Source organism: Endocarpon pusillum (genome assembly GCF_000464535.1).
Source record: "Endocarpon pusillum Z07020 unplaced genomic scaffold scaffold6331, whole genome shotgun sequence".
NCBI classification, from domain to species: Eukaryota; Fungi; Ascomycota; class Eurotiomycetes; order Verrucariales; family Verrucariaceae; genus Endocarpon; species Endocarpon pusillum.
Window position 1 is genome coordinate 86,769 of NW_006916578.1, and position 26,915 is coordinate 113,683.

The following is a 26,915-nucleotide window of genomic DNA, read 5'->3' on the forward strand; positions in this document are numbered from 1 at the left end:
CAATGTAGAGCAGAAGTGCCTTCTGGGGGGCTGTTGGTGTAGTAGCCAGGAAGCATATCTACCTCACATCCTACGCACTAGATAGGCAAGCTATGCCGCACGACTATGTGCAAGCGGATGCATTGAGGATCCAGATGCGTAAAAGACAAGTGCGGACGGGGATACGTACCAGGAAGGTTGATGAAGACCGGAATAATGTGAAGGATCAGTGGCGGCGCTATTCGATACCGTAGCTGGGGTATGCCCAAAACAAAAAGGAATCAAGGCAAAGCAAAGCGTCGTATACATCCATCCACAACGCATAACCCCATCCCCATAACTCTGATACTCAAATGCAGACGCCAAATATTGCAAAACTCAACCCCCTTCCACCCTCGTTCATATCCCCCTAACCTTGCGATAACTCGGCGGTCTCCACGTCCTGCCAATGACCTTCCCGCCCCAAACGGGGACGAGACTGACGGCGGCCACGGCGCTGACCCTCCAAACCCAGCCCCAACTCGCCACATAGCGCAGATCGAAGTATTCGCCCAGGAACGGCACGCTGACGGCATACAGGGCGGCGGTGCCGACGATGCAGACGATCATGATGGGATGCCAGGTGGTGACGGCGACAGCGACCATGATGAGCTCGTTGAAGACGAGCACGGTGAAGCTGACGCTGAGCATGCGCGTGCCGTCGACCTCGCCGACCAGCAGCTGCGAGAGGCCCTGGATGATGCTGCCCTGGTAGACGGAGATGGCGACCCAGGTGAAGAAGGTGCGGTAGCTGAGGCTCTGGCCCGTCTTCAGCTCCTTGTACAGCTCCGGGTACAGCTTGGCCAGGTGCTCGTCCACGTCGCGGTCCAGCACGAGCGAGAAGACGGGCGCCATGGTGTAGACGGTCGCGTAGCCGACGAGGAGCCAGTCCTTGAAGAGGCCCTTCGGGTCGAAGTGGCCCGCGATGTTGTACATGGTCTGGCAGACCGAGATGATCAGGCCGCGGTGGATGACGAACTGCGCCAGTTTGGCCGACCGCTTGTAGCTGTTTCGCCCGTGCCAGACGAGCAGCTTGGTCAGGTGGCAGAATTGCGTGACGCTGAAGTCGGCGGCCAGCGACGCTTGCCGGCCTTCTTTTCCGACTATTCCGATTCCCACATCGGCGGCTTGGATCATGCTGACGTCGTTTCTTGGTGTGGGTGCGGATGAGGTTGGCGAGTTCGGCTTTTTGCGTGGGCGAGCAGCGGCAAGCGATCACGGCGGGGAGGAGGACCGCGAGGCTGATAAAGGGGTGTCGGAAATGGGTGAGCATGAGGGAGAGGGAGTCGCCATCGATGAGGAGACAGGAGTCGGTCTTGTTGCGCATGAAATCGAGCGATTCTTGGGCTTGGGCTTTGGTGCGGAGTTTGGAGATGGTGTGGATTTGTTGGCCGCGGGAGACCAGTTTGGCTGATACTGCTACGCAGCGGGCTGTCTCGACTTTGTCACCGGTGAGCATCCAGATTTTGACACCCGCGTTGCGCAGCAGTTCTAGAGACGGTTTGACGTCTTTCTGTAGTTTGTCTTCCACGCCCGTAACGCCGAGTAATTCCAGCTCATTCTCGAGATGGGTTTTGACAACCTCGGACATGGTGATTTCGCGCTTGTGAAGTGATAGGGAGGCTTCCTTGTAGGAGCTGGTGAAGGACTGATATTGTTGCATAGACAGACGCTTGCGGCCTACAACGAGAGTTCGAAGACCTTCCCGAGCCATGTTTGCAGTCTCTTCGTCAAGCCAGTCATTCGCCGCAACGATGGAAGACATAACCGTGTCAGCACCCTTCTGGTAAAACCAGACTTCGTCCTCATCGACTGGGTCTTCTAGGCCTGTGCTGAATTGAACAATGACTCCCATGCGCTTGCTATCAGAGGTAAATGGGAAGATTTCGAGTATCTTCACTTTTACGACAACACGATTAGATTCGGTAGATTGTAAGGCAATACTTTGTCGATCTCGATGGGCAAGACGCAATCCAACTTGTTCTGTGTACTGAACGATGGCTATTTCGTCGGGAGAAGACGCTTGGTAGGCCGTGATCTGCTTTCCTTGCACCTCGTCCGTAGTAGGTGTGACGTTGTGGCACAGAGCGAGGGCCAGGATCAAATCTCGAACACGAGTTCCAATTTCTCGACGAGTCCTTGTGGTTGACGACGTGTTTATTTGTGTGAGGTGAGCAGATGATGGTGTAAAAAGGCGGCTCGGCTGAACGTTGCTCTTCAGGCCTTGGCCAGAGAAGGCCTGTTTGACATAAGATGCTACCTCTTCCATAGCTTCGTTTGCATAGGATACAGTACCAACATGAATCTTTTTCAACTCCATCTCATTACGGGTCAGTGTTCCAGTCTTGTCAGAAAGCAAGTACTCAATGCGGCCGAGATCTTCGGGTATCGTACTTGTTCGTACAACAGTGCCCGGTATTCCCTGATCACGCTCGATAAACCTTGCATACACTGACTTTGCCATGTCCAGGTTGACTCTCAAGCTGATCGGGATGATAGTAGAGAAGAGGATGAGATATATCATGATCGCCACATACCATGGCTTCTTGTTTGTTGGCTCAAAGCCCTCTAGGGCTACGAGTACAATAGACAAGGTTAAGGTCAGTGCACAAAGGATCTTCGTCAAGTTGTTTATCTCAAGTTCTAACAGACCGGTCTTCGAACGTGATGGTGACGTCGACATAGCAGAACGAGTCTGTCTGCCAGTATAGATAACCATGGCAAGCGTTGTCGTGTTCGAAGCGATGACGGTATTTGCCCATGCCGTGTTGTCTATCGTCAATGGTAGAGATTGCATGCTGGCCTGGTTGGTCTGGTGAGCATTGGTATCGAGACTGGTGGGCGAGTCCTCCTGAGACAGGTGTGGATCATAACGCATTTCTTGCCGAGAATTTAGCTCGATAGTCCCAACAAACTCATTGACTCTCTTGTCTGGCGCACTAGCTTTGATCTTGAGTCTGTGAAAATCGACGGCGTTCAGGGGTTGGGTAAGTGGCGATGGAAGTCGAAGTTTCCAGTCCGTCTCACCATCGAGCTGATCAGTCCGTATAAAGGTCTCGCCTGATGTTTGTTCATCATGGATAGTCTTCGGTTCTGGTCTTCGAATTTCATCATTCTGTAGAGCCTCGCTGGTGGTGGTGGCTCCTTGTTCTGGCGCTGGTATCGCTTCAAGCTGAGCGCTGCTCGTGGCTTGGTCTATGCCGAGGTCGTTGGGAATGCTCTTGAGAATGACAACGTCCGCTGGAAGACGCTGATTCTTTTGTAGCTTCAAGATGTCTCCGACCTTGAGATCTCTAGACCGCTTTTGAAATTCCCAAGTGCCTTGAAGTCCCAAATGTCCCTCAGACATAGCCCTGCTTGGTATCCCAGTCCTTTTTCCCTTCTTCACCGTCTCGGCACTAAGTGAAATCACTGTGTAAGGCTCTGCGTTGGCCTCAGAATCCCTCTTTCTCCTTGCTATGTCGTCAATAGCTTCTTTCCCAATGGTTATTGTCAATACCATGACCAAGGGAGCAACATAGGTCGACATGTAGCCGATGCGCAAGTATGGTATTATTTGAGAGAGCGCCACAAGAAGGAAATATATGTTCAAGAAGAATGAAAACTCGTTATACAGTGTGCGAGGCAGGAAAGACCATGCGCTGTATTTGGCGTTCGAGACAATATTGGCAGGATATTTCTTGACCTGCAGTTGGCCAACCAGAACCTCACGAGACTCCTTGTTACTAGCCTTTGAGCCGCCATCGGGCTCATTAAATTCCAATCGCAAAGTCTCGGGAAGTTGTAGACTCTGTCTGAAGCTGGCTAATCGAGCAAGTGGACCTTGGTTCTCCTGATCACGATGTTGCCCCCGCTTGGTCAAACCGGACAGGCCTGCGGCGGTTCCTCTCTGACCGTTATTTCCTTTGTCTTCTCGCTCGTTAAGCAGACCTTGCAGGTCATCTTCATCTTCTGCCCCTTCTCGGTGATTCCTCCGTGCCCATCGCCGGCCTCGTTGCACACTCCTCAGATTGCTCAGCGCAATGCTCTGTCCATAACCTCTGGCTTTGCCATCCTGTATGCCACTCAGATTTTCCCGTGTCGAACTTAACCTATCGCTCCTCACTGGATCTAACTCGTTTAGATCCAGATCATCTTCTGACGACAGCTCGTTGAAGGAATCGTGGTCGTCTGGGTTGCGATAATGATATGCGCCTGACATCGATGAATCCAAGTCCAGTGGAGGAGCAACAAGTACCCATATGATTGTTTTCCGGTCTAACCATGGCGCGTATTTCTTCACGATCCTGGTGCCTAGAGCTAGCAGGCGAAAGATGGGGAGGCGGACATTGGACAAACACGGCAATGTTCTAAGGTATTGATTATGGTTGGTCAAGGGGAATAAGGATATGCAACGGCAGATCGATATAAGAAAATAGTCGAAAGTATCCTTGAGGTTTCACAATCCCGAGAGACAACCAAGAATCAAAGGTGTCTCCTTGAACTTTGGAAATTCCTGCCAAGCAGCAGGCCGGGAGCATGATGGAGTAGCAATAAGTAGTAATGACCGTTCACCAAGCTATAACGTTAGCGTGACTAGCAGCACGTTTTGCAACAAGGTTATTCATGCTGCAATATCGCCCTGGTTCTCCATCCCAAAGCCAACAATTTGAGGCTGTCGCATCATCGACGAGGACCTTTGAACTTTCAATCTTGCGTTGACTTCAGTTGCATCTCCAAAAAGTATGAGCATCCAGCGTGAAATGCACCAGTCTGCCTTGTTATCTACGTTGTCGTTCGCGTCTTAACTCTTCCTCCTAATGTGAGTTCTCCGAGCCACCCCTTTCGACGAAGAACAGTCTAGGTCGTTAACAAATCATATACAGCTCCGCTCGCGCTCTTTGATCTCCCTGCACAGATCATAAATCATCAGAAATGGTTCATAACGACTCAGAAGAAGATGCAACAGTATCCTGGCATCCTGCCCTACGACCCAACGATGACCAGCACCAAGGGCCAAGCTCAAACCCATTTTCATCATCAGCCATACATAGCCCTGCTTCCACTTCTATCAGCCCTGAAATCGATGCAGGTCCAGCTACAACTCCAGATCAGCAGTCTCGGAGCATCTACGATACCATAGAAGAAAGTCCTCCAGACGTACATTCCAGCCTTGACAATGACCCCGACGATTCCAGTTTTGTCGGTCCACAAACAGCGGTACTGGAATCTCGGCCAGAAGCCGACCCTAACATTCTCCAGCAGCCAGATCATGCTGAGGGATCCATACAAAATGAGCCACGTGCCGGTCAAGCCTCGGCTGTGGAGTCCTCCAACAGAGCCATAGCTGAATCTCTAGATCGTGAGGACGGCCGCATAAGTGGACTTAGGTTGTCGGTAGGAGAAGAAAAATATCAGGGTGTGACACAAGAGGAAAGGTCGGAGCTGTCTTCTGATGACGACGATGAAAGACTTGATTCTATGGGTCTCATCAGCCGGAGTGAAACCCAGCAGATCCTTAGTCAAATGGAAAGATCAAGCTCATTCCCAGCTTTGCAGACAGACTCAGCACCCAACAATGTACATGATGGTGGTCACCTACCAAAAATGAAGGCTGAGGTTACGATGGCAGATTCACAAGCGGACCTCGATACTAATAATGGCATTCAGAAGGCTACTCAGCGGGCTATCCAGAACTCTAATCAGACAGCGTCTCCGGAAGGTAAATTGAACGGAGCTACATTTGAAGGGGAGGAAGATCTATTTTTTGCACCGCTAGCCTCAACAAATCAGACTTTAGCAGAGCCTTCGAATGCGGAGGCCCGTTTTGAGGAGGGACTACCACTTATTGACTCTGAATCCAAACCCAGCGACGAATTACACCAAGAGTTGAGACCCTCGCAGCCTTTTGAAGACCAGATACGGAATTTTTCTCTTGATCAGAGCGAAGCGAGCTTTTTCGACCATTCTACAACGTCAGCTGTTGAGAACCCACCTGCAGCTCATTTGGACAGGAAAGCCACTTCGGATGTGTTAAAGTCGCTTAATTTCGTCTCTGATCAGGGTCCAGGTGCTCCGGTCCAGTCTCCTGACCAGGCCAGCAGCCTTACCTCTGGGCAACAGCATGAAGATAACCAGGGTCAAGGGAAGCTTCTGAATGGCAATGGTGACGTGGGTGCCTCTGCGCTATGGGATGCTATGCTGGACGATGATGATTTTCTTGCAGGCGATGATGATGAGCTCCTCCCCGATTCTACTCCTCAGTCAAGTGCTGGCTCTCCATCATCCTTTCTGGGTTCACTGAATGATAGGACCAGCTTCCAGGAGCCTGACGAAGTCTTGTCGAGATATGATTCTCCTTCTCACAGCGGCTCTGGTGCCACAAGCAATAGTCAAGCACGCCAGACTCCCAGCGGGCAGACCTCAAACCCTGATGCTCGGTATCAACCATCCTCCACAGACATTGCACATATGTCACCTACCACATATGGTAATGTCGGGTTCTCGCAACCAAACCTGGCCCCGATGACTTTTGGACAGACTTCCTTTCAGGGACAGTTTCAGAGACCAGCTGCTCCACCAAAAGCAGAAAGCTTTGTAGATCAGTCCAAAGGTGGATACAAATCACCTTATGATCTACCCATGGATCTTTCGCAGCCTCGCAAACGCATTCAGATGCATCAACCACCGCCTGCTTCAAGAGCTCCAGCACCACCTCCCCGCAGCAGCAGCAGCATGACATCAGATACGGCCCCTACTTCGTCTAATGGTCCACTTCTGTCTCCGCTTTCTCCACAAAATGGCACTTTCGAAAGACAAGCTCGATCGCCGTCTACTCAACATACCGCAGCACCATCATCGAACAACAGAAGAATTTCCAATGAACAACCAACGTCCCTGAAAACGAAAGCGAGCAGTTCGAGTTTCTTTGAAGAATTACCAATTACCGCCAAACCTCGACCACCTACTGCGCAAGGACGCTACACTCCTCTTCACAGCGGACCACTGCCATCTCAAACCTTCCCAGCCAGCTCATCTCCTCCTCAGGGCCAACCTCCTACCCAAATGCCCCCACCTCCCGTCCCTACTAAGCAATCGACAACTGATTCTTATTCTCAATATCAGCTACAGCGCCCAGAGCGGCTTGATCCGTACGCCAACGTACCTCTCCAGTCAAGTACAGCACCAGGCGTTTCAAGCACACGTTACTCGCCAGCTCCTACATCTCAGACAGCACCGCCACCTACAAGATATTCTCCTGCTCCTCTCGGCTCGCAAATAGCAGCTCCACCATCAGCCCCATCCAGATACTCTCCCGCCCCACCATCATCTAATAATGTCATGCAATCACAAAATCGCTATGCGTCGCAACCACAGCAGTCTCCTCAACTTCCACCTCACAGCGCGACAGTTCAGAATCGGCGTCCATCCCAACCAATACCTTCAGTTGCCAATGCATTTCCTTTCCAACCTCGTACATCTAGTCCTTTGGCCTACCATAATAAGAAATCAAATCCACAGGTGGATGTCTCGTATAATATCAGCGATAGCATACCAACCTCACCACCGAGGCGCATACCTCCTCCTCAGCATCTTTCTCCTCAAAGAGAATCTCCACCATCTTCAGCAGTCCCTGGCCCAGCTCAAGGTTTTGCTCCTCCACGACGATCACAGACGCAGTCCCCGGGAAGAAGAGGGCCTGTGTCATCCTTAATAGCGACATCGACTGATGCTATGCAGAGGCCCGCTTCTGTGCATGGTCCATCCTCGCCTGACGCATCAGCCAATGCTTATCAGTCCTTCCCCCCTGTGCGCTCATCAATTAGACAACGAGGTCTCTCCCAACATCTTAACTTTATCTCACCAACAGACGGAAGTCAGCATGATGAGCTTCAAAGATGGCGCGGAAGTCCAATTTTCCGATTCGGTCTTGGTGGCTCTGTTCTCAGTAGCTTTCCAAAACACATTCCTCGATATACTGCCGGCTCAGCTACGCCCATGATTAAACCCATGGCTGGTGAGGTGAAAACTCGCAGTGCCACAGGAGTCCTTCAAATTCCAGAGCATATTGCCAAGTTTCCCGGACCATTACGGTCAAAGTCGAAGAAGAAAGAAGTTCTGGCTTGGCTTTCGGATCGCATTGTGGCGTTTGAAAGTATGTCAGTACCATCGTTCTCGCCACAGCTCCCAGATCCTGTCAAGAGGCATGACGAGAAGATCCTGTTGTGGAAGATAGTCCGTGTGATTGTTGAGCATGATGGTATAGTTGACGGGAGTGTTGAGGTTCAGAAGGCAATGAACCTGGTCCTTGCGCCAGAGGCAGCAACTCCCGAGGACCTTCACTCAACAAATACTACAACAGCCGCCGACGTCGCTACAATTTATAAACCAGCAGGAGCAGTCACCCACACAGAGGAAGTTGATCCTGTAGCCGTTGATATGGTCCGTAAAATCTTATTGCGTGGAGATCGAGAAAAGGCTGTCTGGACTGCCGTTGACAATCGGCTCTGGGCTCATGCCATGTTGCTATCATATACACAAGACAAATCGGTCTGGAAGCAGGTTGCTCACGAATTTGTTAGACAGGAGGTCAAACTGATTGGTGTCAATACTGAGCCGCTTGCGGCTCTGTATGAAATCTTCGCCGGCAACGTTGAAGAAAGCATCGACGAGCTTGTGCCTCCCTCGGCAAGAGCAGGTCTCCAAATGGTTAGCAAGGTTGGCGGTGCTGGACCTACCAAAAGCGCATTAGATGGCCTGGACAAGTGGAGAGAAACACTTAGCCTCGTGCTGAACAATCGCAGCCCTGAAGATCAGAAGGCTCTGGCAGCACTCGGCCAGATGCTGGCAAGCTATGGGAGGATCGAAGCATCACATATCTGCCACTTATTCGCTAGTTCACCAATGCTACCTAGCGTTTTTGGAGGCGCAGATGATGGTCAAGCAAGCATTGTACTGCTGGGCGCAGATCATCGGAATCATCCTGGCGAGTTTTTCCGTGACGAAGACACCGTGTTGCTGACCGAGGTCTATGAGTTTGCATCTTCTGTTTTGGCAAGCAACTCAAGATCAGCTCTGATGCCACATCTTCAGGCCTACAAGCTTCAACACGTCAAATCACTTGCAGAGGCTGGATTCAAGACAGAAGCGCAGGCTTATTGTGACGCAATAGGCGCTTCGCTCAGATCGACGACAAAGTTGTCGCCATACTATCATCCACAGTTTCTGGCTGAGCTAGACGAAGTAACACGATGCCTTTCACAAGCTCCAACAGAGCCTTCATCCTGGATTTCGAAACCTAACATGGGCAAGGTGTCAGATTCAATGTGGAACAAGTTCACGACCTTTGTGGCTGGCGAAGAAAGTGATGCAGCTTCGACTGGGTCCGGCAGAGATGCTGGTCATGAGTTTGGTCCATTTGCCAAGGTCTCAGGGACTCCTACTGTGAGTCGATCCGGATCAATCTCAGACCTTCAGGGCAATTACGCCACGGCTGCGCCTCCGCCTATACCAAATACCATTGCTGGCTCAAGGTATGCACCAAATGGACAACACAGCGCTCGATCATCTTCAGAGTTGACCAGAGGGAGGCCCTCTCTGGACTCCCAGCGATCACCGTATCTGCCGCAAGGCACAGTTCAGAAATCACCATATGATCCGAATGCGTATCTCAATCAGCAAAGCTATATGTCCTCGCCTATACCACCACAATCTGCGAGCCCTTATGGCCCTCTGGGCGCGTCGCCTTCCGTCCAACCATCTCGAGATATTCCGCCTCAGACTCCGTACATGCCAACCGAGCAGCCAGCAGAGCAATCTTCCCTATATCCACCACATGTATCAGAGCCATACGTACCTACAGCTCCACTCAAGCAACCTGAGCCTCACATCCAGGCAGTGTCTTCTACTGCATCTGCATCTGCACCATCTCTTGGCATGGAACCAGCACAGACTTCTGCCTTCAACAACTACGCGCTGGCGGAAGCTGTGTTACCAGCCGCCCCCCCTCAACCGTCTTCCAACTACGCCCCTCCTCTTCAATCCTATAGCAGCTACGAACCTCCATCCACAGAATACGTCCCTTACCAACCTGACCCGTCTTCAGACTCCGAACCCGAAAATCGTAAATCCAAGAAGCAATCCTTGATTGACGACACCGATGACTTCCCATCAACCAACTCTCGTGCTGCAAACACCGATTCCATGGGTCCAGATGACGACGCCACCGCTCGAAGGAAGGCCAACGACAAAGCCGCCGAAGCAGCCTTCCGCGCCGCCGCAGAAGCCGATGCCGCCAAGGACAAAAACCCCGCCACCGGCACCACCAACAACGCCGACAAATCCCTAAAAGCCAAATCCTCTTGGTTTGGCAGCCTGTTCAGCCGCAAAGAAGCCGACTCACTCGACTCCAGCTCCTCCAACAAAGGAAGTGGCAGCGGTGGCGGTAGCAGCGAAGGAGGAGGGCAGAAAGTCATCCGTGCCAAACTCGGCGAAGAGAGTTCATTTTACTATGATAAAGAGCTAAAGAAATGGGTCAACAAGAAGGATCCTGCCAGCATGCAGCAGAGCGCTAAAGCTACGCCGCCTCCGCCCAAGGGGCCAATTGGAAGGGTTGTTAGTGAGACTTTGGGTGGCACTGCTGCAGGGCCACCGAGGAGTGGGTCAGCGGGTTCGCCCCCAAGTATAGCTTCGAGCCGACTGACGAGCTCGAATAGCCCGCCAAATGGGGTCGGGGCACCACCAACGGCTGCACCAATAACTGGTAGTGGGAGGGAGTCTGCCCCTCCAAGTATTACAGCTCCAGCTACGTCCTCGGGGGTAGGTGGGCTTGGAGGTGGGCCGCCGCCTCCGGCTGCGCCACCGATGAATCGTCCCGCAAGTACGGCGCTGAGCACAGCGTCTGATATTGATGATTTGCTCGGCGGGCCGCCGAACGCAGGCGCGAGGAAGCCTGGTGGGACGTTGAAGGGGAAGAAGGGCAGGACAGGTGCAGGGAGGTATGTTGACGTTATGGCGAAGTGAACAGAGGAGGGATTTGCGGGTGGTCGGGAAAGGAGTGAGTTTGAGCTTAGCATGGGATTTTCGCATTTTCTGGTGGAAGTGGGAGTGTGCATGGCTTCTTGTGAGCAATAGTGATTGTGATTGCTATAAGTCTCTAATGGTATCAGTCGTGGCGCGTGGGTTGCTCTATTAGGAAGAATTTGTGGAAGACTCGCGTGGGAGGGTAAATACATGCATACATACATACATCCAGAAGCTTTGATACCAAATTCAATCTTGTGGCCTTTTGGATCGTATTGGGTGGAGTCTTCGCGGCTCTTGCTGCTACTACAACTACTACTGCTACTACGACTACGATGTTCCACTGACCTGGAAAGGCAGGCCTAGAGACGTAATGAGACGGCTTCTTTGTGGAGTCAAGGAAGTTGAGATAGGTTTAATCAAGCAGGTTCAAAGTCCGATACCTAGCTAAATTGGTCTCGATAGTGAGTCTGAGAAGCCCTGGCTTTTCCAAGCCGCCTTTCCACGAGCCATCCAACGTTCTAACCACTTCATGGTTCCACCGAAAAAGCACCGAAAATGCTCTGCCCCGTTCTGTCACTGTTTCACGAAGACTTTCCAACAATTCGAGAGTCTGCATGAACAGCTGCTTTGTCACGTAACATTTTTCTTCTTGGGCCGTGGGTTTTTCCATGTCCCCACGTCCTCAGTCGTCTGTCAGGTCAATGATCTCGGAAATTCTCGGTTGGTCGGGGCTGGGCGGTAGCTCGATCAAGTGGTTGTCTGCCTCATTGCCCTCCTCGCCTCTCTTGCGCTTTCTTCCTGTCGTGCTCGGCTCCTGGGTTTCAAGACCGGCTGACGGTGGTCGATTTGCTTTCTCCGTAGCTTCGCCCACTTTGGCCCTCGTTGCTGTGCTAGGTGGAGGTGTGGCCTCGTCGGCTTCTTCGTTCTTTGGCTTGATTGATCCCGTTGGGGTGGCGAAGAGAGGAGGTGTTGGACGGACAGATCGGGGAGAGGCGAAGGTAGCTGAAGATCCAGGGCTGTTGATGCTCGTTTCGCGCTCGGTGGAAGGGTTGGTGAGATCAATTTGGTACGTACTGGCCTCTTTCTTGACACTGCTATCACGGCACTTGGTGAGACTAGATGGCGAGCTTGCAACGGTCGAGAGAGCGGAGTTAGTGCTGTGTTGCACGCTTGCGCTTCGACTTCGCAGTCTTTCTTCGGCGAGTTCACTCTAAAAGTTGGTTAGGGCAGGGCCAATTAAGTGGTAAGGAATTACTCACGCGCAGGCGCAAGAGCTCGAGATTCGTTTCCCTCGCTTGACGTTTGGCGAGCTGCAACATTTCTTCAGTTCTCTCTAGCATCCGGCTCTGGTCTGGTGGAGGAGACGGGCTGCGTGGGATGCATCCGAGGCTTTGAAGAATTTCTGCCCAGCGTTAGTATACACCAGGTAATACGATATCAACGGAGTTACTTCTGGACCGATAGAGCAGATTGAACTGATAAGGTGTGCCAGCCTCACCCGAAATCCGATCGTAAGAGTATATAATGGGACTTGGTGGGTTGGTTGGAATGCCGTTGGTGTACCTACGGGTGTTAGCAAGGACGACACATAGGGTGCACAGACGAAGCGGCTCACTTGATGTTATTGTCGATTGCCTTGCCCTTGAGGCTCTTCTCCGAGACCTCATCGAGCACTTGCGGCATCTTTCCTTCATGGACCTTGGGGATAGCCCGTTTACTCCGGTTGGCGCGGTATACAGCCACACGAATAGATCCAATGTTTTCCAACTGAGCCGGAGTCAAAGTAGCTGTAGCTGTCGATTCATCTGCTGGGGATCAGCTATGACTTAGCACAATTTCTTTCAGCAAAGATGGCAACGAGATAACACTTACTCATGCCCAAGCTACCAAACACGTAGGAGCAATGTTTCCATACTCCGGACATGTCATCCTTCAATCGGAATCTGTCCCTTAGACATTGCATCTTACTGAGGAGAACACCATCGCTATGGGATGCTTTGCATTTCGAAAACGCATGATAATGACGGCCCGAGGAGTTGTCCAGGTAGAAACCGTAGTTCACATAGTCTGCCTTCTGGAAGTCGAAGCCAGGCTGAAGCGTGATTTGGACACCGAACTTCTGGTCGGGCCCCACCTCCACATATTGGGTGAGAGTGCGATCTCGCTCATCGCCATCTCCTGGGGCTGAATACTCTATCAGTGGAGAGCCATCGACGATGGTGCGCACGTCGATGAAATTGTGAGACGGCATTTGAACAGACCAGGGATAAGTAGAGAAGTTGGCATGGAGAAGCCTTGTTGCTGGCTGCTGTGTGTTGTGAGTGTTGTGAGTGTTGTGAGTGTTGTGAGTGTTGTGAGTGTTGTGAGTGTTGTGAGTGTTGTGAGTGTTGTGTGTGAGTGTTGTGAGTGTTGTGAGTGTTGTGAGTGTTGTGAGTGTTGTGAGTTTATTTGACAGAAGAGTATCAGTGTTCCTTGGCCCGAAGTGAGGTATAGATGAGGTCGGTGGACCTAACCACAGTAATCCCCCTTCAAAGATTAAACACAGGGTGAGCACCGATAGTTACTTGGAAACCTTGAGGTGTGGTATCCCAGGAATTTATTTACGAAATCCAAGCACTGAGAACGCTTCAACAACACTATTGTTTGTCATGACACGGTTAGGTGCTGAAAGAGTTTATGAAATACTGTCGTGAGGTCAGTAAAACAGTACCTTTCATATTGAGCTCCTCTCATCCATCTTACCGTCAGACAAGTCTCCTCTCCATTGTCATCTTCGCCTTGATGATAGACGTACAAAACGAGACCTGTCCCGTTCATGAAACCTGACATCTGTCAGTCTGTATATACGGGGCACACCAAATCTGCTTACACGCAATGACCCTAACACCAAGTCTTCCAACACTAAGCACACGATTCCAGTCCTTTGCATCGATTCGGACTCGGGCCCACCCCTCCTCATTCTCGCCATGTTCGCCTCCTAGCATTCTCATTCTTGTGCTTGGATGATCCCTGAGCTCCTGTGACCCACCGGGATAGTTCGTTGGCTCGAGCTCCGGATTCACCAGGCCTGTCCACACACTCGAGATTGAGAGAGCATCCGTCTGTAATGCTATCTTGAAAGATCCATGCATGTTCGCACTTAGCTCAAGTCTTGGGCCAGCACCGGGAGTGGTACCAGTCTTCGTTGCTGTTGCTAACCTTGTAAACCTCTCTGATATACTTTTGACCTGTGCCAGACCGGGCAGGTAAATGTGCACATCCGGCTCTGGGGTGGATGGTTCATGCAGTCCCTCAACGGTCTGCATAGCTAGTACTTTGACTGGGACATCCTGCGTGATAATTGTCTCTCGTTCATGCGGAAGTCCTCCTAAGCCTCCACCAAAGCCAACATCATCCGTGTCAGCATGGAAATCAAAGTCGCCGAACTCGTCATCTGTGCCTGTTGCACCTGCCCCAACCACGCTGTCACCATTGCTGAAAGTTGTAGTCACAATGGTAACTGATAACATGGGCACATTATTCTTCTTTGTTAGCCTGATAGAAGCAGAGGTAGCACCCGACGCAGATTTCAAAGCCCGTTGCAATGACTGAATTGGCACTTCAAGGTTGATCGTGTTATGCGGTGCAGCAGACTGAAGACTGTAGGTATCGAATACTGTTTCTATCTTCAACACTGACCATACCTGGCTTCCTTTCTCAGGCAAGACTGTGAAGCGCATGTCCTCATCCGTCAGTCGGCACCATGCGATAGGACCCAAGGAGGAAAGTGAGGCACAGAATTCTGGACTCAACGTCAGTGAAGGACTGAAAGTGCCGAGTGCCATGCACCATACTCGCAAATGTGCTCACATTGCGCATCTGGCTTTTAAACCGCATGTCTGCCTAGGGGTGCGGTTTATCAACTTCACGGGTTATGGACCAGCAATTATTGATCTCTTGGTACACCGGCTTACTCATTGCTTCACCATGTGCATACAGCGGCGGCAAAGCAATACGCACACACATTTGCTTGTGAGGACTAGATAAATGGGCTTATTAGATGTACTCTGTATTAAAATAATGCTAAGCTTCTTCTGATACTTTTGGCATGGTACTTTTTAAGATACATTTCAAATATCAGATGTCCTTTGGGAGTGGAATGTACTACATAAAAGATTAACTTTACTAATTGAAATCTCTATTATTAATTATCGGAAACACATCCCAACTTTTTTGCCATAGTTTTTTTAAATCGTGATATGTAAAGGCTTACAAGAGCCATTCTCATCTGACTGACAGTCTGAGCGGCGTCAGCAACTCCGCACACATGCCAAATTTTTCGTAAGAATTTCGCAATGCACAGTAGTTAGAATGATGGTCGAGCTGCTCACTGCAGGGGGTATCCACATTGGGCATGAAGGTTTAAGCACTTCGTCCATTGAATTTATCATCTGGAGCTTATAATGCAGAACTGAAGTGCAAAAGTAGCCTTAAGTGCATAAATATGTTCAGCAACAGTGCTTAAGGGGTCGTGTGCTGAAAAGCATATGCGGGTCATGGTAATTAGGTTCCGGAGAGCCTACCCCTGGAGGAAGCTGTGCTCCATCTGTAATTAGTCAGTGGTGCCGGCCTCCCGGCTGCCTTCAGCATTTTCCAGGGGTGCTGCGGGCTCGGCTCCGGCCTGGGTTCGTGTGCTCAGGTTCGTACTCTGCACCTGATGTCACTCGTGACTGCTAAGTTAGTAAAGCTCGTAAGCAGGCAGATAGTGAGCTGCGCACCTCAGTTCATACACATTCAACCCTTGCCATTATTCTCGCGCTTCTGCAGCTTCGTTAACCAGTGACTGCACCTCGTAATAGGGAGGCGCTCTGTCCTAGGCTCAAGGGTGAAAATGTTCAAGAGAGGATTCTTTGTGTTTTCACCGGCTCGCAATGTGCTAAGAAAACATCGGTAATTCAAGGATTGACTCTCAGCCATCCGGTTGCTACCTCACCTCGATCCTCAGACGTTTAGTGGCCTATAGGTCGAGCTACGTTCTCCTTCGGAAGATGTGATTGATATTTGGCTACCATGTCGACTTCCAACCCGACATTCCTCAATCAAAATACTCGATTCCGGCCTGCATCTACCCGCAGCCAATCCCGTTCTCCCTCTCGATCACCAGTCCGAAAAGCTCAATTTACGGAGCAAGAGATCGATCCTCTTCTAGGCAATTTGTCTCCAACTTCTACACTCAAAGCTCTCTCGTTGACTGACGTATTGCGCAACAATGAATCTAAAGATACGAACATCCTTACGCACAGTATCGGGGAAACATCTACAGACCAAAGGGCGTATGGCATCAAAGCAGCTCTAGCCGCGCAGAAACTGAGAGAATGGCATGCAGAGGTTCTGGGCTGGAAGTGGCCTGCGAAGAAAGACAGGAGGATTGGAAAGGGGTTCCAACCACGACTGCCCTTTTCACCAAAAGAGCAGACGAGCTCAGGGACGAACCAAAAAAAGGAATACCTTGGTAGTCTTCCTGCAACGGTCGTTGCGCAGCATGCAGAGAGGATTGAACAGATCAAAGACGGTCTTGAAGCTCTTGACGTTGATGGTCTGAAGGAGCATGTGTTAAGTGCGCACATCCCACCTAAATCACAAGATGGGAGGACCAATGGTTCGCATAGAGAGGTCAAGCAACTCTCCGACTTTACCGCCGTCATTACACACACCATGTTACAAGCGTTGCCCTATTTGTCGAAGCTCACAGCTTTGTTGAGCGATTGGGAAATTCGAATCGTCGTCTTGAAGCATATTCCAGAGCTGATGCGTTATTTGGAGAAGAGCGAGGAAGCTGTTCAATCTGCTTTGGATCAAGTCTGTGCCCGTCGCACGAGCGGCCTTCTGACCAGAACACGTTTTGAAGACACGAAAGTTGTACTTGGGAGGGATGTTCGGCTGCTTGGAGCAAGATTTGATAAATTGCTTGACGTACTTGAGGGGCACGAGGACACACTTCCCGAGACATGGATCGATCGGATGGACAAAGTAGAGACAAGTTTTGCCCAGTGGACTGTCGAGGCCGAACGACGAGTGCTTTATAACGAGTGGATGGAGAAGAATAAGATGTCTATGGTACGTCAACACAAGGCTGCCGAAGAATCACATCCTACAGCGGCTGGTTCTTTGGCCAGCGGCAGTGCCGTGGGTGCAGATGGCCAGCCAACAACCATGGGAGAGACAACCAGGAATGAGTCTCCTGTTGCGCTAAAGGCCAAAAACCTCCATACTAGGGACTCTATCAGAACGAATGAACAGCCAGAAGTAAATGAGCAAAAGATCCCATCAGCTACGATTTCAGAAGCGCGTACTCGGGCAACAAATGGAACATCAGTGAAACCATCCTCTTCCAATGGACAGGACGGTAAGTCAACGATGGTAGAGCCGCAGTCCTTCAAATCCCCAATGGCAGCTTCGGGCCCGGGAGACCAGTTCCTAGCACACAGGGAGACAAAGGAGAGATTGCAAACTCCTACATCTCAGCAGCTGGCACCATCAGTGACTCCTCCCAGCTTTCCGGTCAATGACAGGAGTCTATTCTCACCTGTATCGGCGAAAGACAATAAGAAAGAGATAAATCAGCAACGGCAGTCTCCCACCTCTACTGATAGCGATCTTGTGTTGAATAACAGAGCCTCGATGCAAAAAGATGATGCCCCTACAGAATGTTTTCCTATGCTTACAGACCGGTTCCTGCAAGAATATCAGCCGAATAGTCAGAGATTCGAGTCTGGCACCGCTGTACCTGTGTCCAAGATCCTAGAGCAAACCTACAGTCATCCACCCGACCACCAAAGCTCAAGCCTCATCAGCGGTCCACAGGTGAAGCAGCCTCAGACGTTGAATTTGCCACGACCAATTCATCGAAGAAAGGTTTCTGAGACTTCTATCGCCGGTTCCACGGTATCAGATGCTTTCTCCGACCTTTCAGATGCAGAAATTGCCGACGCTACCACCGCAGAAGCCTTGGGAAGCCCCAAAGTCGTCAGGCAACCTCTACGAACAAGTCAAGATAGCTCCTCCTCCGACTTTGGCACCCCTAAGGCTCGGATAGTTTCAGTGCATCATCCACACCATGAGGCGCAGACCAATGATTCTGCCGATAAAGTTCATAAAAAGGCTGCGAGGACAATGCCAGACAAAATGAGGTCTTCCTTCAATGTGCCTGTCAAGACTTCAGACACCGTTACTGACGGCGAAGAGGATGCCGATCCCCCAGAAAAGATGGCAAACCTGTCTATACCGGATCGGGTTCCATCGCGTCGTACTGTGATACATCGGGCTTCGGTTTCGTCAATGGAGAAGATACCAAAAAATCGCATCCGAAGTATTGTGGTTGGTCGAAAGGAAAGTTCATCGTCTTCCGTCATCTCCGCCGTCTCGCCACTTGACACAAGCGGGCCATATGGGGGGTCAGGTTCTGTGATGAGCGTTTCGCCCATTGAAAGAAGTCCGTCGAGATCTTTGAGTAAGGCGTCTTCTCGAAGAGATTATTCGGAGACGTTCGAGCGACCCGAGAGGAGTTCCTCGCTTACGAATGGTCGTGTCTTACAAACCTCAGACCATCGGACAGCTACACCTGAGGTTCCTCCACGGTCAAGCAAGCGGCTGTCTCCTAGTCCGATCTCCAATCTATTGTCAAGCTTGCCCACTGGCAGCAAAGACTTTGCAGCATTCAGGATCCAATCAAACGGACCACAAGTTGCGCATTCAGTGCTCCAAAGACGGCTCGCAGATCCCTTACCTGCAGGAGCTGATGGCCACGACGATCACAAGGCGCCATCCAAGGAAAAGGGTAAGGAACGTGAAGATCTACTCGAGTCGAAGATCCAGAATTTGCTCACGCGTATCCCTGCTCGCATTCGTCTGCTCTCAGATTCTGAAGCAGAAAGCCCCTCTCACCCTTCCACCACATCCTCATCCAGGTCTCAATCACCCATACCATCCTTGATTCTCAGCCCCGTAAAACCGAAACGCCGCCCGCAAGCTAACAACAGTACATTAAACTCCGATGTGCGACTCTTCCACCTAACACGGAGTACTGGGGCGCATAATACACCACCCACCAAACTCTTCGTCCGGCTGGTCGGCGAACATGGTGAAAGAGTGATGGTCCGTGTCGGGGGTGGCTGGGCTGATCTAGGAGATTATTTACGAGACTACTCACTGCACCATTCCAGCCGCGCTCACAGTAATGGTCAATTCGAGCTTGCCAGCTTACCAATCGGTGGTCAAAAGGACAGCCGTGTGATCCCGCTTGGACCAGAACTGGTCTCGAAAGCAACAGCCGCTGCACCCACTTCATCGAAATCTAAATCCGCTGCCGAAATCCGGCCAGGCTCAGCATTGGACAGCCGTCCTTCTGCGACCACTCCATTTGGTGTTCTCAAACCTACGAGACGTCGTCGCTCCACCTCAGCTACTGCCATATTCGACGCACGTGCACCAAACTCCAGCTCGACATCACTACCTTACTCGTTCTCATCACACACCGACCCGCACTGGGATACACCACCCGTACCAGCTATTCCTCAAGTAATGACCCTAAATCCATACTTTGGCGGCGACCCTCGCCTCAGTGGTCCGCCTCGACAGCCATCCGGCGCCGCGTCGTCGACGAATTCGCCAACAACAGCCACTCAACAAAAACAGCATCAGCGTTCCAAGTCTCAAGGAATAGTGGCGAAATCAAAATCCACCCCTAGCCTAAGTAGCCAACGAGCTAGTGCAGGCGGAGGCGTATTTGTGCTTACACCTACACGGCCCGCCACCAACAGGATTAGCGTTGACACTTCAGCTCGAAACGAAGACAAAGATGAAGAGATCGGCGGAGGAGCCCCTGCTCCAGCCATCGGTGGTACACACTCCTCCGCCTCAACGAGCCCCAAATCTTTCAAGAGGATGAGCTCCTTCGGAGGCGAAGGGGGTGGGATTCGAAGAGTCTTCTTCCGTAGGAAAGACAAGGGAGTTGTGTGACAGGGTCACTCAAGACCAAGTCGGGTCATTTCTTATCATGTTAACCCGATCGCTTGCTGCGAGACAACAGAAAACGGAGTCTATCTTTTTCTTGCTTCATTGAAGCAAGGGGAAGAAGTACATAGTTAGCGCGGAGCTGATTGGGATGGCCTGCCTGTCTCTCTGCCTGCTGGTAGTATAGTTGCATCGCATTACGTTGCGTGTTTTCTTGTACACTTACCTTTATCAACGATACGGTGATGGAGGTATGGAGGCGGAGCGTCTTGCCGGTCAGGCGGCTCCGGCCCATGGCTTTCATACTGCAGCAAATATCATCGAAAGAATACATAAGAACCCCTGTTTCCCCTTGTTCAAAAATGGGATTACTCCTATCTCCTTGTTGCTCGGCCTTTTTAAATCCTGCTGGCCAGATTGCGCTTCCTACATTTCCTTCTTCTTCTTCCATCACTAATCTAGAATAGGTGGGCATGCTTCAAAATTCTGAATCCACGCTGCCAGGCTGAGCAGGAGGCACTTGAGTCTTGAGGAGATGGTAGTTTGCTCTCCTCTCTCCCATCTCTTTTCCCTTTTCCCTTTTCCCTTTTTCTTTTTTCTTCTCCTCCTCCTTTTCAAGTTTATAAAGGAGCACTAACTAGTTAGAGCTATGTCCTCCCTCCTTGTATCACGCCCAAGGTCAAGCCATTCGCACCAAGTTTTGCTCTGCGGATAGGTTCAACTTACCTTGTTTTCTGTACGGCTGAGGAGGCGGGCATAGAGCAGAGAGATTCAAAAGCCCAGGTCGCTTGGATTAGCTGGGAGATAACGATAAGTAAAGTCGTCTTTTCTCCGGAATATCATCAGGTTGTGCCTGGTCTACGGCGTGATTTGTGATTGGTTTCTTTGATTCAGCAAAGGGACCGCAGCAAGCGCCATAACTCTTTGGTATGACATACTCCCCGGCATTCCGGGGTGGATGAGGGAGGGGGGAGGTATAATATTGCAACATGTAACATACTTGAGCTGCTGGCAGCGAACCCCGAAGCCATCATATTCATATTATTTATGCGCGTACGTAGTAGAACGTCAAACTCGAGCGCCATTGCACACACACGGTCGGGAGCACTCTTCAGAGAACTTCCAAACTCCAAGCACACCTTCAGAGTCTCGGCGGGGAAAGATCGGTTGGTAAGCAGGACCCGACCTGGAACTGGCCCAGGCCCGGACTTCCTCCCGTTCCAGTTTGCAATACACTGCACATCCCGGAGTAACTTACTAATGTATATACCATGAGGGGCTTCTCTGGCGACTGTTTCGGACTGGAACTGGACCTGGAACTGGACCTGGAACACAGGGTCTGATACACAGGGTCTGATACACAACCGGCGTGTGAGATGATGGGACCAATAAAAAAAAACTCCCTCACCCACCAATGGATGGAAATAAGTGGTTATCTTTCTTATTGGCGCATGGTAGTGGGTGAGTGAGATAAAAAAAAATCGCGCATGCAGCTAAGTGATGTCTCTAGGATAATTTCTTGAGGACGAATGAAAAGCAATCGCAAATCTGACTGGCAAGATCAACCGGCAAGGAGAGTAGTACAGACAGAGAGGGACGAGTAGAAAGAACGTGGGTGGGGGGATCTCAAGAGACCATAGGGGGGGGTTGGTTATCGGCCCTTTGGGAAAATAAAATAATCTGACCGGTGTTCTGTGTGAATGGGAGGGAAGAAAATTCATCAGTAAACACAGAGAGAATAAAAAAGAGGTGTTGATCACACGAAATGCGACAAGCTGGAGCAGGAGGCTGATTGTTCGAGACATGATTTGATAGAAAGTAGTGCTATTCAGACTTTTATCCCACCCTGGTAGATTTACAAGTTAGGCACAGTTGAGACTCCTTGCAGGAGGATTAATCGCCATTGCTACGGCCATCGTTATGGCCATCGCGGAGTGACTCAATCATCAAAATGATTGTAGACGCCAATGCACCCAAATACTCAGCGGAAAGAACTTCGCCTGCGCTTGTATGCAATGTATGCAAATCTGTCAAGTGCCATCAAAGAACGTCTCCCACTTCTCTATCGAACTCTCAACTTCCTTCCAAGGGTAGAGCCAAACTTCTTCCCACCCTGAGGCGCCCCGATACCAAGAACGCGATAGCTCTTTTCTCTCATCCTCGTTAAATTCGCTTGTTGCTTTTCTCTCTCCGTCATATCATCAGTCGTGACCATGCTGTCTCTCTGCTGTAGTGGTGTACGCTTTCGTACATATTCAGGTCTGGCGGTTGACGATTCAATCTCAATGGGAGAATGCACCTCTGCTCGCGAGGATGCTCGAGACGTCGGAGGCGAGTCGTGCAGGAGGATGGCAACTGCTTTTTCCACGTCAACGCCGTGACCGGTTTCGGACCGAGTCAATGCCCATTTCGCCGCTTCTTTGCCGAAGCCTAGTACGTCAACAAGATGGGTCATGGCTCGGTCAGCGGGGTCGACAATCTCATAGCTGTCGTTGGCGACTCTCCCGGAGGTAATGACCGGAGAAGCTACCGTGACATTACCAGTGCCGTTTGTTGGAATGTCATCTGCGGCCGTTAGAACAGCACTTGAGCTGGTGAGCACAGGAGTACGCGAACGGGGTGGCGTGGTTTGCTCTCTTGTGGTGGACTTTGGTGGAAATTGTCTCTCTTCAGTCGATGGTGGTTTGGGCATTGCCGCAAGATCTTGAGCTGATATGCGGGACGCCTCGTGAGGTAAGGCCCTGACCACCTGCGAGTACACCGACATAGGTCTCTCGTCCGAAAATGTCCAGGGCTCAGACTTGCTTGGCGAGTGCTGTCGCTGAGATCGAAGTTCTTCCGCAAATGCAGTCTGTCGACGTCGATCAAGCTCCCGAGCCTCCTCGGATCTCGTGACGCGATGCGACGCTTTTGAGGTACGCTGGGCCTTTCCACTCTTCGCCCTGAGCTCTTCTGCAAGACGTGCCTCGTAAACCTGCGCCATGGCTTCCTTAAAGAACTTGCTTCGGCTGCGACCTTGTCCAGGAGCAGGAGGAGACCACTCGGTCCATCCTCGATTCTTAGCGGTGGTGAAAGACCCGGGGGCAAGTTCCAGGATGCACGACGGACCGCACGTCAATAAGTACCACGTCCATTCCTCCAACAATAGCTCCTCGTCGCGCTTTGAATCGATTTGACATTTTTCATAGATGCCCACGGCGCGGGCTTCGCCAGTACGCCCATGAAAGGTCTGCACAAGCACACTCAGACAAGTCCAGAGCTCATTCATGTCGTACAGCTCGCTTTTCGATAGACCATCTCCGTTTCCAATGCCGAACGATGAAGAAGGGTCTTGTTCCCGAGCCAGCTCCCCACCATTAAGCCAGTCGACCTGTGCCTCAATGTCTTCGTCTTCACCCGCACTCCTTCCGAAGAGACGGCAGAATGTCCACACTCGCCAGAATGCCGCGTCAATTTCGGCTGACCGAGTTTGGTCAGCCCCAACGAGACCGGCGATTGTTACAGGTCTCAAAAATGATTCACATTGAACCAAAATGAGCGACTTCAACATGCCCATTGTGTAGATATCAACGCTATACTGGCGCAGGTAGGCAGTCGGAGTGAGTTGAGTCTCCTCGGATATCTCTCGAAATTCCCAGCCTGCGATCGAAGATTTGCAGAGAGTCGCTTTGATCAGATACATCTCGTGTCGCTTGAAGGCATTGTAAAAGCCCTTGTTTAGAGCCGCGGTCGCGAACAAGTCTTTGAGCGTCGTCATGTGGGACATGATGCGCAGGATGACGGTCTCGCAGACTTCTGCAGGGACGCTAGAGGACTGCATGGCTTGTGGCATCTCGGCATTGTTGATCACACAGTTTTCCTCCGTCTCAACTTCAACTTCAACTTTCTCTTTCTCTTTCTCTTTCTCTTTTGCTTTGTCCTGCGCATGCGACTGCTCGGTCTGACAAGTGCCGTCAGTGTCTGCGTCCGAAAATACAGAGTGAGAGAGATCCGCTGACGATCGCTCGGATGCCGTCCGATACCAGGTTTCTGATTCTTCAAGGCGAATGTCCGCCGTGTCCGATGCTGCTCCTGCCCATCTCAAATCATGACAAGAACGCGCCCTCTTTTGGGAGATGTCTTTGGACTGGAAAATGATATGGCCGGCCGAGTTACTTCGCACAATTGGTCGTCTTGGAACCTTGATGGCTCCACTATCCGTAGATCGAGGTACTGGTGGTGGTGACCTCAAGGGCTCCATCAGCATCAATCCTCGGCTGACTTGGATAGGTGTGTTGGGCCATGGGCCAGCTGATGCTGAACGTTGTTCGCAAATAGATGACAGGCGCCACTCGAGCTCTTCAATGGCTTGGTCTAAAGTTGGGTTCTTGGTGCTTGCAGCCTTCCGAAAACCGCCAAGTCTTCCAGTGTGGGTAGGCGAATAGCGAGATCGCGGCAGGTTCTCCTGTGCTTGGGTGATCCTCACTTGCCGCGGCTTGTAGGCTAACGGTGGTAATATGCTGGGTATTACCATTTGTGGTTCGGGCGGCAAGGGTTTGTTGATAGATGCTGCCATGTATTTCCTAGTCATGCTGCGAGTAGTTTGGGTGCAAGGCTCGTTGGTGCCGTCTTCGTCGTCTTCATCATCGGCATCATTGGATGGGGAAGGGCTAGAAGAAGATGCATTATCTTCTCGTGCGTTTAATCGGGCCATTTGATGCTCCCCCTGCTGTGCTGACCAATTTTGGAGCTGACGTGAATGCCTCATGCTAGATGACGCGCTATGCTTCCGAGAAAAAGAGGCAGCAAATGTCGGAAGCGGTGGAATTTCTTCTCTGGCTTGAGCAAGATCTGAAGCCTCCATGAAAAGAGGCACACTAATCGTCGAATATGGTCTCATGGGCATTGGCATGTCGATGGGAGTAAGAGGGGAGATGATGGAATATCGCATGGCTGGCAGTTGTGTAAGGCTTCGATACGTGGTATAAGATGAAGGGGAAAGCGGACTCATCAGAAGAGCAGCAGTGGTTGCACCGCTTCCGGGTAGCATATGAAGGGATTTGCTGCGTGGTATGGAGAGTGAGATTTTTGGTCGACGCGGCTGGTTGACGTCCATGGTGAATGATCGCTGCAGAAAGTCTAGAGTGGGCAAGGCGGTAGGGTCGTCCGCCTCACACAGCAGGACGGCAGTAGGGGTATGGGATTCTTCGGCGGGTGTGCTGGCTGTTGGAAATACCGCTTCCAGCTCGTGGACACTTGCATCATCGTTGAGCTCTTCAAATCTCGAGGAAGGCTGCTGAACTTGTTGTATCCTTGCAGCCAAGATAATTTCAAGCGTGTTAGGCACCTCCTCCACAACGGAATGTTTTTCAGTGGAGTGTGATGCGATGTGCATCTGTACCCGTTCGGGTAAGTCGACAATGACGGACTGTTTGTAGGAGTCTGTTTTATTCGATGTCGGTCGGGCTCTTTCGGGTAGAGGATGCTCGAACGGGTCGATAAAGAGCCTCGAGTTTGACTTGTATATGGTGGGAAACCGACGCGGACGTAACATGCCTGCTTGGGACTTGGTCCTGACCACCTCGATATTCTCGTTCCCCGATCTCCGAGACACACTCCATCTGCCAAGACGAGGCCGTGATATGCCATCGGTGAGAGATATCCTCATATGAAGGGATGGAATAGGATATTTTTCTCGGGTCCTCGAAACCGTCGCAAGCCACGCACTCTGTACTTTGGATCGATCCTTCTTTTCCTTGCTAGCCTTGCGCTTCTCCGGTGAGGAGAGTCCGGGCGCCGAAGCGCCTCCTCCCATTGCGCCTTTCGGAGCCATACTGCAGGCCACGACAGTGAGAAGACAACAACAACGAAGAGATGGATGTCGCCAACAATGAGCTTGTCACAATGCTCTAACAGCTGATCGAGGAGAGAAGTACGTGGAGGGCACTGGCAGGTGTCTCTGTCGAGTTGGCTGGTTGCTGGCTTAGTGGATGCTTGGGAGCTGATAATCTGTGGGGGCCAGTTGGAAAGTCAATACCCTGTGCAATCAGCGCTGACCTGGAAAGTAGTGTAGTGTTTTGGGGATCGTCATCTGCAAATCCTCTATCCTCAGCTCTACAGAAGTCGCTCTGATTGACCATAGGTAGCAGCGACAGTAACACAAACGCAATAATAAGGCTTAAAAGTCCAAGCTTGGTAACTGGGCGACCGCGCAATATGTGGGACATCCGGACTGTGGTCTCTGGTCCTGGTGGCACTTGGTCTGATAGAGGATCGCATCCATGTTGGTGCAGACCTCCACAACTACGAGCCAAAGGACTGATTAGGCTAGAAGGTCTATTGTCGGCAGTAGTCTTGAAACGCTTTCCAGAAGGCTAGCTGTAGGCGAAGGTGACGAACAATTCGTTAGATGCACGAAGGGATTGGCATCTGCACCCAATCACTGAGCAGTGGAACAGGCTTCGAGGGAAGAACCGTGTGCTACGCCATCTTTGCCCGGCCACGTTGAGATCATCGTCTGAACCACTGTCGCAGACATGGGTTTGGATGGCCTGGATATAGCTTGACTCCGCGTGGTGAACCAGTGAATAAGCGGTGCGGTGCCAGGAAGTGCATTTTTGGATTTGTGTGTGGGTAGCTAGGCTGGCCTAATGAGGCTTCGGAAGAGCTAATAATGGGGGAGGTAGAAGAGACTGGAGCGACGAGAAGAGCAGCCGACCAGGATTCGCTGCTGCTGACTTGGCCCCCTCGTGCCCCTCCCTCACCATCTTAATAAATCACACAACCTCCAGATCCAGGTGTGACACAACAGACATGTCAGGTTACGAGCTAGAAATGGTAGAGCGGGAGAAGAAAGCCAGATTTTGGCATAGTTTCTCGGACGGAGAGTGCAATGCCTCAGAAATCCCGCTGGGGTTGGCGGC

At 51.2% G+C, this 26,915-nt stretch overlaps 6 protein-coding genes across 6 annotated transcripts; 2 read left to right on the forward strand and 4 right to left on the reverse strand.

The window, feature by feature from the left end:
- Positions 1-388: 388 nt before the first annotated feature.
- On the reverse strand, positions 389-4,219 carry EPUS_03982 (uncharacterized protein; the record flags this gene model as incomplete). Its single annotated transcript, XM_007806845.1, has 1 exon — positions 389-4,219. The coding sequence occupies one exon, from the start codon at positions 4,217-4,219 to the stop codon at positions 389-391; it is 3,831 nt and encodes a 1,276-aa protein (XP_007805036.1).
- Positions 4,220-4,932: 713 nt separating this feature from the next.
- Positions 4,933-11,019, forward strand: EPUS_03983 (uncharacterized protein; the record flags this gene model as incomplete). Its single annotated transcript, XM_007806846.1, has 1 exon — positions 4,933-11,019. The coding sequence occupies one exon, from the start codon at positions 4,933-4,935 to the stop codon at positions 11,017-11,019; it is 6,087 nt and encodes a 2,028-aa protein (XP_007805037.1).
- A 685-nt stretch (positions 11,020-11,704) lies between these two features.
- On the reverse strand, positions 11,705-13,273 carry EPUS_03984 (uncharacterized protein; the record flags this gene model as incomplete). Its single annotated transcript, XM_007806847.1, has 5 exons — positions 11,705-12,232; positions 12,282-12,424; positions 12,473-12,585; positions 12,638-12,827; positions 12,895-13,273. 5 exons carry the CDS (start codon positions 13,271-13,273, stop codon positions 11,705-11,707), a joined length of 1,353 nt encoding a protein of 450 aa, XP_007805038.1.
- Positions 13,274-13,679: 406 nt separating this feature from the next.
- Positions 13,680-14,898, reverse strand: EPUS_03985 (uncharacterized protein; the record flags this gene model as incomplete). Its single annotated transcript, XM_007806848.1, has 5 exons — positions 13,680-13,706; positions 13,765-13,844; positions 13,892-14,654; positions 14,706-14,803; positions 14,856-14,898. 5 exons carry the CDS (start codon positions 14,896-14,898, stop codon positions 13,680-13,682), a joined length of 1,011 nt encoding a protein of 336 aa, XP_007805039.1.
- A 1,173-nt stretch (positions 14,899-16,071) lies between these two features.
- Positions 16,072-20,019, forward strand: EPUS_03986 (uncharacterized protein; the record flags this gene model as incomplete). The annotated part of the gene is made up of 1 exon (XM_007806849.1): positions 16,072-20,019. The coding sequence occupies one exon, from the start codon at positions 16,072-16,074 to the stop codon at positions 20,017-20,019; it is 3,948 nt and encodes a 1,315-aa protein (XP_007805040.1).
- A 2,056-nt stretch (positions 20,020-22,075) lies between these two features.
- On the reverse strand, positions 22,076-25,825 carry EPUS_03987 (uncharacterized protein; the record flags this gene model as incomplete). The annotated part of the gene is made up of 1 exon (XM_007806850.1): positions 22,076-25,825. The coding sequence occupies one exon, from the start codon at positions 25,823-25,825 to the stop codon at positions 22,076-22,078; it is 3,750 nt and encodes a 1,249-aa protein (XP_007805041.1).
- Between the last annotated feature and the right edge of the window lie 1,090 nt (positions 25,826-26,915).